Below are 12,943 nucleotides of genomic sequence, written 5' to 3' on the forward strand. Positions count from 1 at the left end.
CAGGGCCTATGGAAATTTATCATAAAATCATAAGCAAGATTTTAAAAATGTATAGCCTAAACACACACAGGCAAATTAAATAAATCTTAAAAAAAAACTTGTAAACAAAAGTTAACTAGTTCTCAAATTTCAACATGAACACAAGTGAACCATTTTTTTAAAAAGCTTGATTATATTTTACTGAACAATATATATGAATAATAAGCACATTAAGTGACTTAAAATATCAATAATCATTTCGGAGTTGAGATTAAAATGGAAAGGACACCTCGTCTCATATGTGCTGGAATGGCTCCAACCACTAAGTGGTCATGATACACTTAAATAGCAGAGGTTGTGGTGGGGTGGGGATGGGGGGAGGTGGAAGATGAAATCCCTGAGCCTATGGAACTGTATCACAAAAAATAAAAATTAACAATATTTCGGGGTGTTGAAAATGTAAAACAAACATGATTGTGCAGCTTTGTAAATATGCTAAAACTCCACCATATACTTGTTGCCAGCCGCATCTGTATGTACTGGCCACATGCCGTACCCAAAATGGCGCCGGCCGGAAAAGCCACACCTTGGTTCCTGATGGAGAGTTACGTAGCTTTAACGGTACTGCGCAGGCGCCTAGCGCATGTGCAGTGAGCTGAGGCGTGGCCGGCGCATGAACACTGGGACTGACGAATCCAGTCGCCCAGGACCCTGCGTAATCATGACGCCGACCTATCATTGGCGGAGGCGGGGCCAGTCAGCACATAAGAGCAGACAGCCTGCCGGGGTCGGAGCCTTTCCCTCCTCATCTTGGTGCACGCAATAAAGATTACCACAGAAGACTTCACTCGCGTCTGCATCTTATTGCGGGGCGATAAGACACGTGGGCGCGACATATACTTAATAAGATGAATATAATGATACACAAATCCTACTTCAATAAAGTTGCTTAAAATAATTATTCCATTGTCAGGCATATAATTTCCACTGATTTTAACATAACAGCTTTATGGATAATTCATACATCATATACTTATTTCAAAAGTATAATTTTCTTACATATTCAAAGAATTGAACAACTATTACTACAATGTTTCTTTTCCATTAGTGCTTCAAGAAACGCTCTCTATAGTAGCAGTCTTCTGTCCCCCTAAGATGTTCTAGCTGTAGGTGACAACCAATGTTCATTGTGTCTGTAAAGATCTGCTTATTCTGGACATTTCACATAAATAAAAACATGTAACATGTCATCTGCTATGTCTGGCATCTTTCAATTGGCATGCTATTTTTCAGGGTTTATCCATAGTGTAGTAACTCTCAGCTCACTCCCTTTTATGGCCTATTAGTATTTAATTTAATGAATAAAGCACACTTTTACTTATTCATTAGTTGATAGACATTTGGATCATTTCTCTTTCCTGGTTGTTATTAATGATGCTGTCATGAACACCTGTGGATAACTTTTGTATGGCTACATTAATTTTTCTGTGCATTTACCTAGAAGCACAATCCATGAGTCATATGTTAACTACATTTAACCTTTTAAGGAACTGCATGATTGTATTCCAAAGTAGCTGCAGCATTTAATGTTTCCAAAAGCCATGAATGAAGGTTCCAGCCCTTGTCAGTAGTAACTTCTTAGGTTAGCCATCTTAGAGCAGTATCTCATTGTAATTTTACTTAGCATTTTCTGATGATGGCATACATTTCTTCATGTGCTTTTTAACCATTGTATGTCTTATAGAATTATCTACTCATCTGTTGTGTCCATCTTAGTTCATTCATTTGCCTTTTCAAAAAATCATTGCATAAGAGCATTTTATTTTAGATGCAAATCTCTTGTCCAATATAAGAGCTGCAGAATATCTTCTACCATTATGTGAGTTGTCTTTTTATTTACTAGGCAGTGTCTTCTATAATGAAAGATATACTTTTAAAATTTTGATGAAATCAAGCACAATTTTTCTGTTGCTATTTTTATATTTGATATGGGTGCATTTAAAATAATCACTGCTAAATCCAAAGTCATGAACACTTGTGTCTAGGTCTTCTTCCACAGGTTTTATAGCTTCAGGTATAACATTTCAGTCTTTCATCCCTTTTGAGCTAATTTTGCATATATATGAAATAGGGGGTTACTGTCTTAAAAATATTTAAGGTCAGAGGTCAGAAGAATTTGGGGCCAGATAAAAACAAGCATCTATCTTGAGGGCAATGACTTCAGAGGCTAATCAAGGCTGTCTGAAAAATTCATGTTTGTACACAGCAACCTTTTTGTACACATACCAAGCTCTTCATTCTTACAACCTTTTTTTGAGGAAGGGGAGTAGGATCTAGAAAGAAATGTTTTGCTCAAGGATTACAAGAAGCCAATGGTAGTGTCAAAAATAAACTAAGAATTACCATTGCATGGCAGAAGTATGCCAGCCATTCACTCTTTGTCCAATTTGAGTAACAAAACCTCTGAGATTTAGTAGAGATATTTTTCTCAGGCTCCCTAAAGCTAGGTATGACCATGTGATTCAGTTTAGTCAATGGATGCATGATAAAATGATCTACCTGAGTCAAATCCTTTCAAATATATTCAAATATATTGTCCTCCATTCCCTTTCTTGCTCAGTTTTTGAAGGACTGACCACATGCCTGGAGCCAGTAGTCCTTAATGATCATGTTGGATGAGGAAAACATACATGGATGACAGTACTCAACTGTGACTGAATTTTACAATCACCTAGAGGGTATCAATAAAGCACTGATGTTTGGATTTCACTTCCAAAAATTATGATGCCGTTGGCTTCAAACATGGCCTAAGGAAAAGGGTGTTAACCTCTCCCCAGGTGAACTTGCATGTAGTCAAAGTTAAGATTTCTAGTCCAGGACAGTGGGTTTAAAATGGCATCAAGCATTAGCATCACCCAGAGGACCTCTGGAAATGATTTACTGGATCTTACTGCCAGGATGCCTGATTCAGTAGGTCAGGGGAGAAACTTCAGAGTAGATTTTTAGCAAACTTGCTGCTGTATTGATTCAAGTGACACACTTTAATATGCCATTATTATGCCTGGCATTATGGCATAGTGCATTAAGCCTCTATGACACAGGCATTCATATGAAAGCTGCTCCACTTTTGATCTAACATTACGGTTACTGTATCTGGGAAAGTAGAAAAACCTGATCCAAGTGCTTGAGTCCTTGCCAAACATGTGTGTAACTCAGATGGAGTTCTAGGCTCTTGACATCACCCTGACCCAGCCTGGCCAGCCACGTCCATTGTGGAGTGTATTAGCATCTGGAGGAACACTCATCTGTGTACTTTTTTTTTTTTAACAATAAACAAATCTCCAGAAAGTGTCATTAAACAGATGAAGTGAGCTGCAGGGGATGGGTTACCTGTTTTCCTTAAACTACCCACCTATTCTCAATTAACTTAGAAGATAAATAAAACTTATTCTGTATTGTCTAAAATAGCTTATCCTATATTCTAATGTGTATCATCTGAATTCAGGGTTTCAAGTCAAAGAAAAGAAAAGCTATACAGAAGTCCTTACTTCATGTAACTTCAATCATGCAATTTATACCTTCCTGGCTTCTTACAAGAGAAGAATGCTTTGGAACACTGCACTGTTTACAATGGAATCAGTTCCTCACAGTAATTGGGGAAAGCAATCCACAGGGTTCTTTTTGGCAGTACTGCTTATGCTAGAGGGATTGCAATCCAAGCAGGCATTTCAGTTACTTTTCCCATTTAAGTTTTAGCCATAGTTGGGTAACTCAAGGCTTCCAATGCAAATCCCCTTTGATCCAAACTACAGCAGCAATTCTAAATGATACAAAAACCCTTTCCAAGCAGCACAGAGAGGATGTATTGGTTCTTCCTCTCACCTTCCCTATATACACCCTAAAGCAAATTGGGCATAAAGCACTCCAGCTGTTAGTTTTGTTATGAAGATATTGTGTCCTCATGACACCAATCTGAAAAACCAATGGGGGTTGGGCTTTGTCAGCCAAAGAGTGAAGCTGGTTGATGACTGTTGAAAGCTCTTCATGGGTGTTTAGATTTTCCTGGAAGCAGTATTAAAAGGGGGAGGCTGAATGGCTTTAGCAAGTCACTTCCAGGAAAAAGGGAAGGAGCAAACATACCTGACAAACTGGCTGAATAAGGCAGTCGTGTTCCGGATGATACGAGCAGCTTGGGACTCTTCACGCTGGCATCTCTGCAGTGTTAAACCATCATCCATATGACCTTCCTGATGCAGTATGACCTACCCAAAGGGCAACGGACAGAGGGGCTAGGTTATACCTGATTCCACAACGGGGCACTCAACATTTCCTGCAGTATTTCCTTCTTATTCCTTTCCCTAACAGAGCTCCCCTGGGTCCATTCTGAAAATGGAACATTAACAATGGTATTTCACCCATATGCCCTGTTCCTGACATATGAATCATTCCTGAGACATGGTGCTTTGATGAAAATGAAATTTTATGTTCCACCATAGTATCAGTTACAATAAATTCTGTGGGCCTAGATTACAACTTTGAAAGGGTGAAAACATACTGTATAATAGATGCTTTTTCCTACTGAAATGAACATTGAGCCTTATCCTTGGTTAGGGGAAAAAGTCACTTCTTTCCGAGCCCTCCAGAGAGAAATTGGGAAAAACAGAAGCACAATTTAAAGCAAAGCTCTTCCCTGGGATCAGGCTTGGATTTCTCTACTAAAGGGGAGTTCCCGTGGGTGTGTTACCTCTATTCCTGGGGAAAGCACTCAGGATGGAGGTTACAGAGAGGATTGGAAAACACGGGTTCTATAGTCAGTTGATGTTAGTTTTACTCCTGCTGGGCTTCTTAAAAGCTGTATGACTCTAGGTAAGCTACTTAACCTCCTTCTGCTTAAAGAACACTATCTGCAATGTATTTCTCTTAAGTTATTATTAAAATTATATAATTGACATGTAAATTATTTGAGCATGGTTGTTAGAATAAGATGGGTATTCACCAAGCAGTTGTTGCAAGAGATAGTACAATATTCACTTTAGCCCAGTTATCTGAGAGTTATTCAATGATTATCAAGGGCTTCAGCACATAATTTTTGATTGCGGATAGTAGCTTCAGTGAGGAGGTAAACATTTCCCCTTAATAGGGTTGATATGCATAGAGATATTAAGTAAAATGGTTGGACTCTAGTTCAAGTCGGGACCAAATCCTGATTCAAATTCCCTGATAAAAAAATAATTAAAAAAATAAATCTTTAAAAAAAATAAATAAAAAATCAAATTCCCTGATAACGATTCATTTCTATGAAAGGAGAGATCATTTGTAGGTCCTGGAAGCCAGTCTGTATGTCAACATTAACTGAATATATAGCTCTAGAATAAGAATCTTGGTTCTTATTTTAGCATGAACAACTTATTTTACTTTCCATGTGAATTTTTTTTTTATTTTGAAGATACACGCTGATTGAATAAAGTCACAACAGCAAGCAAAATAAAATTTTAAAAATTAAACTTTAAGATATGATTTAAAGATTTTTCAACTGACATCAACTGTTCATAATTATGTGGTGCCATGTAATGTTTCAACAGATACATATATAGTATAATCTATGTTTATTTTTGACAAAATACTTGCTGTCCTCTTCTATGGACTGTAGCTTAGGTGCTGGCAAAGGATGGTCTTGCCGTTGGAGTTACCAACTGCTAGAAACATTACTTTGTTAGAACTTCATAGCAACTCATTAAAGTACTACAGTTACATTTCAGTTCAAGATTTTTGGTCCCAAAAGATTAGAAAACTTGATAAGAAAAGAAGTGTAAACTGGTCAGCTAAGGGAAAAAGAAAATTGGGGGAAATGAGGGTTGTTGGAATGTTGGTATTACATGTTCTATTGATTTCAGAAGCCCAGTCCGTAGGCTTCTCTAACATGGATGAATTTTCTAATCCAAGGACAGAAAGAAACACCCCAAAGTGACTTAGCCATTCAAGTGTTTCATTGTTTCTTCTCCCATGGTTGTGGTTTGCCCAGGCTCCTATTGCATTTATTTCACCAAACAGTTAAGAGTTGGACATCAGCGTATTTTTATGGGAGTGGATCTATCCCATCCTTATGAGAAGTACAGCTTATCAAGGGCTGGGCATTAATATTAGAGGGGTTATCTCTCAAATCCACATGCACATCCTAGCAGCTACATAGATCAACTATTGTCCCAGAAGAAAAAGGCAAGGACAGGCAAGAGGAGTCAACAATTACATCTGGGATCGTCCCACACCGGAGTGTATTACATCACACCCAGAATCGCAGGCAAAGTCTATTCTTTTCAAATGTTGCCATTGTCTCAGCAGGGTTGAAAGCCTACAGAAGAGCTACATGATATGATTATGCTGTACAGAGGGTTTAATTTTTTTTAAATGAAATACCGGTAGCTAATTTTTTGGCATCTATTTTCTATTTTCATTAATCTCAGGGAGTAGCCTCACTGCTGGAGTGTAGACCCTGTATGAGTCAATTGAATATTCTGTTTTCTAAGGTCATTCCATTTTGGGGGGACCCTGAATCCCAGCTTCTGCTGCCCTAGTACTGAACTTCAGGCACCATCTTTGGTTTTCTCTTCTCCATCTCTGTTGCAGTTTTCTGATTACTTCTTTGACTTCTCATCTCGTCTTTGCTCAGTCAGGATCCTAGGGAAATTACAGATATAATTCAACTTTGTGTATCTAAAGGTCCCCTGGTGCTGGAATCTTGGCTTCTGAAGTCCCAGAAACTTTGATTGATCCTTTGTCTGGTATTTCTCCAGCATAGTGCAGCTAACCCAACACTCCATTTCCTAGGTCTGAAAATCAGCAAGTGTACTAAGGGAAAATCGGAGATGAAGGTGGGTTTATCTCAGTACATTATTTACCTTCCATGCACAATCTTAACCTTACCTGTTTCAGGTGCCTTGCTAATCAAATCCTTCAAGCATTTTTCCCTTTTGTGACTCGCCTGTCTTGTGTAGTTTTTACTGGAAACATCATGTTCATATAAGCTAAGTCGGTGTAGATTCACTTAATCTATTGCTTAGGCCCTCCTGATAATTTCTATTTTATATTTTTTGAATGTTTTCCTAGAATGTTTTTCTTCACATAAAATTAGCACCTTATGATTTGCTCTTAACATCTTTTCAGAGAAATTACATCATTAAATTATGTTCTAACTGTAGTGTATACTCCCTCCTAGAACTTTATTCTCAGACTCCTTGACTATTGAAATCAAGCTACTGTAAGGGTTTTCCAAGAATAAAGACATTATATGCTTGACATTCATTCCCTGATTCATATCAGAAGAAATACTGCTACAACAATTGATTTTATGGCAAAAAGATGCTGCATGTCTCCAAATCTAAACTAGTTTCCCACTGTGACACTTTATGATGGACTACTCAAATTTGGAGATATTCTCTGCGGATATAGCATTTTGTTTCTGCATTTGGTTCCTGTGAGCTTGTTACTATGCAATCTACATTTTCTCTCTAGAGACTCTATTCTATACCCACATTATAAAAATTGTGCAATAACTCCATTATCCAAATAAATGAGAAGAGCAATGATGTAGATAATCCCAAAACAGCAAACCACTGGAAGTCATTTAGATCAGATTTTAGGGTACATTAAACAAATCCAACCCCTCCTAACAGAACTGCCATGCAGCTGACTTTTTCTTTTATTGGATATGAGGACAAAATAATCAAGTAGACTGATGAACCAGAGGAACACCATATAATGTCATAGGATTATTCTTTAGGGTAGCTAAAAAGAAAAATACAATCATGATCACCTGTTGCTCAGAATCGCTTCTTTTCCTAGTCACTTTCAACTCTAGACAGGCTTCCTGGCCCCTCACCTTTCTTTTAAGAGGTCCCAGGCGGGATGTTTTGGCATCTTGTGCTTTGTAAGTCACCCACAGACCACTGGCTATGTGCTGAACAAAACAGACAGAGTCTCCATATTTGATTTCTGGAACTCCCATGCCTTCTATATCACGCTTGTGACTGGAATCCAATTTCTCCTTGATTTCCTATTTCACACACATGGAAAGAAACAAACACAAGCATCTCTGATGAAATGTAAACTCAAGACAGAACAAATTATCAATGAATACTTTGTAATTCAGGGAACTAATTACCAATATCACAATATTCCTGTCCAAGTCAGGATTTTAGGAAACTTGATTTTTTTATCTGTTGTTAATTATACATATACACATATAGGTATATATATTTAAATAATATATGTCTCTATCTATCTATCTATTTATCTATATCTGACTCAAGTTCCAGAGGATGAGAAGGCAGGCAGTAGTACCTCTATTTTGATCTGATTTTATATAAATCTCCATTGTATGTATTTTTCATTTTCCTCATCGTTGGTACCTTTACAAGCTAATCTTTTACTAGTCAATTAACATTTTCAGCAAGTGATAGCTTCTGTAATCTTAATGATCATTTTACATAAATGTCTTGACTCAGGAGTTTTAAACTTACTAATACACAAATCTATGAAATTCAGCTGCAAAAGGAGACTTTGAATGATAGGAGGTGCAACTTTACATAAGCTAATACAGTCACTTGCATGTTAGCCTCTTAGGGCCTCTTTAATTGTGCATCATAGTCAATGGGTTCCATTATTCACTTGTCATTGTTTCACTACCTATTCACTGTGTAAAAGATGAATATTTCCTCTGCAGGTGATAACCACTCAGCGCCCCCTGACGTGCCTGCCTGTTGCAAGGGTGTGTAATGAAATAGATGCTTAATTCTCACCTTCTTATCAGCCAGAGACTGTGTGGCTGAATTCTGAATGGTTCTACTCTTTCTACTTCTTTTCTATACCTTGCATTAAGTTGCTCGTTTGTAAAAGCCATTAACTAGATGGCATTTTCAATTTTTTTTTCCAGAATAGAAACCCTCATCAGAAGTCACTTATCCACAAAAGTCAAGTCAGTTTCTCCTGCTGTGTTTCCCTGTTGAGCCCTCAGCATATCATAATGTTTGTTTATACGACACTTTTTTTTTAGGCTATACAAGAATCAGGTCAAATTTCAATTAACTTTGGATTTTTAATACAGAGAGTTTAGCACCAGTTATCTGATGGCTACATATTGAGGTAATAAATGTATATAATGGGGTAATTTTTTTTTAGTAATCCAATGATTATGTTTCTTGCTTCAACTCTCATTTCTCTTAACCCTTCATAAAAGCAAAATTTTGTATACATGCAGAACATCTTCAGCAGTATTAATATAAACAAATTCTTTAAAAATATGTATGTTGAAACATTATCTGTGTTATTAAAAGTGACTTATTTTCAAGATAAACATTTCTAGTAAAACTCATTTCTGACTTTATGTAACATAAGGCTATGGGAATATAGAATTTGATATACTGGGATTTTCTTAATAAGCATTTGGTCAAGAATGCACTGTACCACAGAAGCTGTTGCAACATCAAATATTAATCAAAAACTGCAAAAACAATTTAATATAAAATAATGAATTTATTCCATAAAATAGTGATAACTGATTTTTGTTTGATATATTCATATTTATTCAGAACTCAAGCTACTAGCAAGACTAGATGCCAGCAGCCTCCATGTCCAACCACAGCCAAGTATTGACATAAAAACACATAATGCAGCTGTGAAATATGAGTAACTCCACTAATCTCTAATAAATACTGCCTAAAATAGTGCAAAATTCCAAACTATCCATGAACATGTCTACTTTATATTTTCACTTTTTAGTTATTTAAATATGGCTTTTCCAACAGTAAAAAATATTGGAATTTCTTTTTTCTAGAGTCACTGAAATGAATCCTTCTGAGTGGAATGAGAGTCTCTCTGTGCCATTGCATTGACTGGACATCTTCCAAAGTTCTTTGACAGTTACTGGATGATACTGGAAACAAGCAAAACTAAGACACAGAGACAAAAAACAACCAACACTAAAAGCAATCAACCTAACCCCAAACAGCAATAATGGTACATCAGGAAGGAAACAGAGTTCAATATCAGAGAAATCTGGTTTGGTTCACAGAAGTGTAGTGGTTTCCTTCTGACTTGGGCATGAGCTAATAATCTACTTTTGCTTGACCATGGCACCAAATATGGCTACTTTACTGCCAGAAATCAAAGCTTCCTAAAGATGATGGCTAATCTAACTACCTCCTTTTAGATTCTTCTGCATTCTGTGGAACATCTCATTTCTGAGGTTCTTACATACTGCATGCTTTACCCAAATTGGACCGTGAGTGCTTATCTTGACAAACCAAATATTTCCTTTCTTTGGCCCTTTTCTGACAATTATACTCTTTGCTTAGAATTCCCCTACCTCATCTCTGTATCTTGCCAGTTATATTGTTTATAGCTTAAGTTATTCTGTATATTATGATGTTTTCATATCGCAAAAGCTTCTTGGCTGGGGAAAAGATTATCATTCTGAGGGCTAGCTATCCGTAGAGATAAAAAAGGGGACCCATTACCTACTTTTTTGAAATGGAAATCAGCCAATCCAGAACCACAAACTCTGGAACAGGACACTGCTCGGCTAGCATTCCAGTGCCAAGGACCAGGTAGTTAGAGACCACTGCTTAAACCCTACTGAAGTTATTCTGACTAGCAAAGACTAGGCTGCCTACTCTGTTCTGCTTAGACTATGGAAATCCAAATAAAGGTAGAAGCTTAGGCTCTTCCCCTAACAATGTCCCATTGTCCTGTTGCTAGTCCTGGGATTATAATTCACGTTATTTTCTGAGCCTCTGCTGTGATAGCATCTGACCAACTATCACATTAAAATCAAAACAGAACAAAAAACCAGAACAACTCATCCATCAAGCCTTCCCCAGGTTGAAAGCTGGAAGACATTTTTACATCTGTACTGATCTCATAACCTGGCTGAGACCACAGGACAGCAGTTGTGCAATTCTTACAAAAGTGAAGGATTCATTTGGGAGCACATCTTTCATATGAAAATCAATCAAGAATCCATAAACCAATCCTCTTTCTTACATATTTCTTGCCCTCTAGGATACAATTCTCTGGCCCTCATCACCCATGACCAGTAATCATGTATCTAGTAACAATCTTTCCTTGCTCCAAAATCATTGAAAACATTCAAACTAGCCAGTGCTGCTATTTATCCTGTCTTAACCAACAGTTTTCATTGAAACCACAAAAACACTTTTTTCTACATTTCTCTTCATCCATTCATCTGCCTGGGACTGCTTCTGGCATTTCCTCATGTGGACCTTCCTCTTGGGAACCATGGAGTGGGGGTATATCCCTTCCTCCTGGGAACCATGAGAAACTAATTGTCTTTTCAATACCAACCATTTCCTGACTGATTTGCTCTAACACAAATGAATAATATCTACTTTTTAAAAGATTTTATTTGAAATACAGAGTTATAGGAACAGGGGAGAGAGGGAGACAAGAAAATGTGAGAGAGGGAGAAAATGGGAGAGAAGGAGAAAAGGGGAGAGAGAAAGAAGGGGAGAGAGGGAAAAGAGAGATGAAGGCAGGGAGGAAGAAAGGGGGAAGAGAGAGAATTTCTAGTTTTCACACCCCAAAGGGCAGCAATGGCCTATGCTGGGCCAGGTCAAAGTCTGGAGTTTCTCCTCTGTGTCCCATGTGGAAGTTGGGGCCCAAGTAGTTGGACAGTCCCCTATTGCTTTCTCAGCCACATTTGCAGAGAGCTGGAATGGAAGTGGACCTGTCAAGTCTCCAGCCAGCACCCCTATGGAATTCTAACCCTGCAGGTAGCAGTTTAACCCACTATGCCATAGCACTGGTCCCTAAAACTGACTTTTTCAAACAGGTATAATACAGCTGTCTCTATCAGATTCCCAAATCATGAAGCACAAAACAGAGATTTGCTCATCTTTGTGTTGCAATAGTGTTCTGCTGAAAACAGGTTGCTATTTTATTGTTTTGCTGGCATTCAATTTGTGCATCTGTTTTTATGCATCAACACTGCTTATGTTAGATAATGATGAGCTGATCCAAGAAGGAACCACGACTTTGCCCAATAGATATTGAAGGGCAATAATCATTATCCTCTGCCACCAGTGAGCTTATTAACAAGATGTTTGTAACCATAAGTGCTCACCAGTACTGATCAAGTTGGGTTAAGATTCCTTGAAGGACAAAGATGGGAACTAGATTATTTGTTCAGTGTTTAGCCTGAACCAGGCATCCTGCAAAGTTCTTTATATTGACAGCTGTATCACATAGATTGTCAAGGACCTAGAAACTGTAAAGTATGCATATGACACATGTCAAACATTTTCTCTAAATTTTCCAGTATCTCTATTGTTTCTTATTATTTTGATTTTTATATGACATATGGAGGCTTTCAGAACTTGAGCAACTCATTCACTGCTGCAGAGCTAAGTGTTAATGAAAGAGAATCCAAACTCAGGTGTAATTACAACGCCCCACAGTCACTTGAACAGAACTCTGAATCGTTATTAGCATCATTACTGTAGTCAAAAAACTAAGTATGATTAAATATATAAAAGCATTATGAAGAAAAATTAAAAATATACTATTATTTGGGAACAATAGCTTTGGGTTCATAGAAGCTACAGGAGTTGTACACATGTGTCAATAATCACAGCTAGGTGAGACAGTTTATTCCAATTGTGATTGGAATTTGGAAGGGAAGACAACGGACAAGAGCAGTAGAGATGGTTTTATACTAGGTTTATACTTCACATGGGCTCATCCCAGAGAGAGAAAAGGGAGAGAGAATTTGTTAAGAAAATGCTATGCTAGTATGGTGAGCCTGGTATGCAAGCGGGATGAAATCCAGTTAGGCACTTGAACAAAAAATCATGACTATGAGCTCTGGCCTATCAATTCAGATTTCTCAAACTCAATATCAATAGACTTTACATGGCAGAAGGTGGCACAAATACTGTATCGGACTGTAAGA

At 37.6% G+C, this 12,943-nt stretch overlaps 1 protein-coding gene across 3 annotated transcripts in view; it reads right to left on the reverse strand.

Moving 5' to 3' along the window:
• RYR3 (ryanodine receptor 3) overlaps window positions 1-12,943 on the reverse strand; it is a 507,269-nt gene that overhangs the window by 243,629 nt on the left and 250,697 nt on the right. For all 3 annotated transcript variants that reach the window (XM_040969180.1, XM_040969181.1, XM_040969179.1), the window contains exons 11-12: window positions 7,856-8,029; window positions 4,120-4,241 (exon numbers count right to left, since the gene is read on the reverse strand). In XM_040969180.1, coding sequence (XP_040825114.1) covers window positions 4,120-4,241; window positions 7,856-8,029 — 296 coding nt within the window. The remainder of the gene's footprint in view (window positions 1-4,119; window positions 4,242-7,855; window positions 8,030-12,943) is intronic.

The sequence above is a fragment of the Ochotona curzoniae genome, unplaced genomic scaffold (assembly GCF_017591425.1).
Source record: "Ochotona curzoniae isolate NIBS_2020 unplaced genomic scaffold, NIBS_Ocur_1.0 scaffold_4701, whole genome shotgun sequence".
NCBI classification, from domain to species: Eukaryota; Metazoa; Chordata; class Mammalia; order Lagomorpha; family Ochotonidae; genus Ochotona; species Ochotona curzoniae.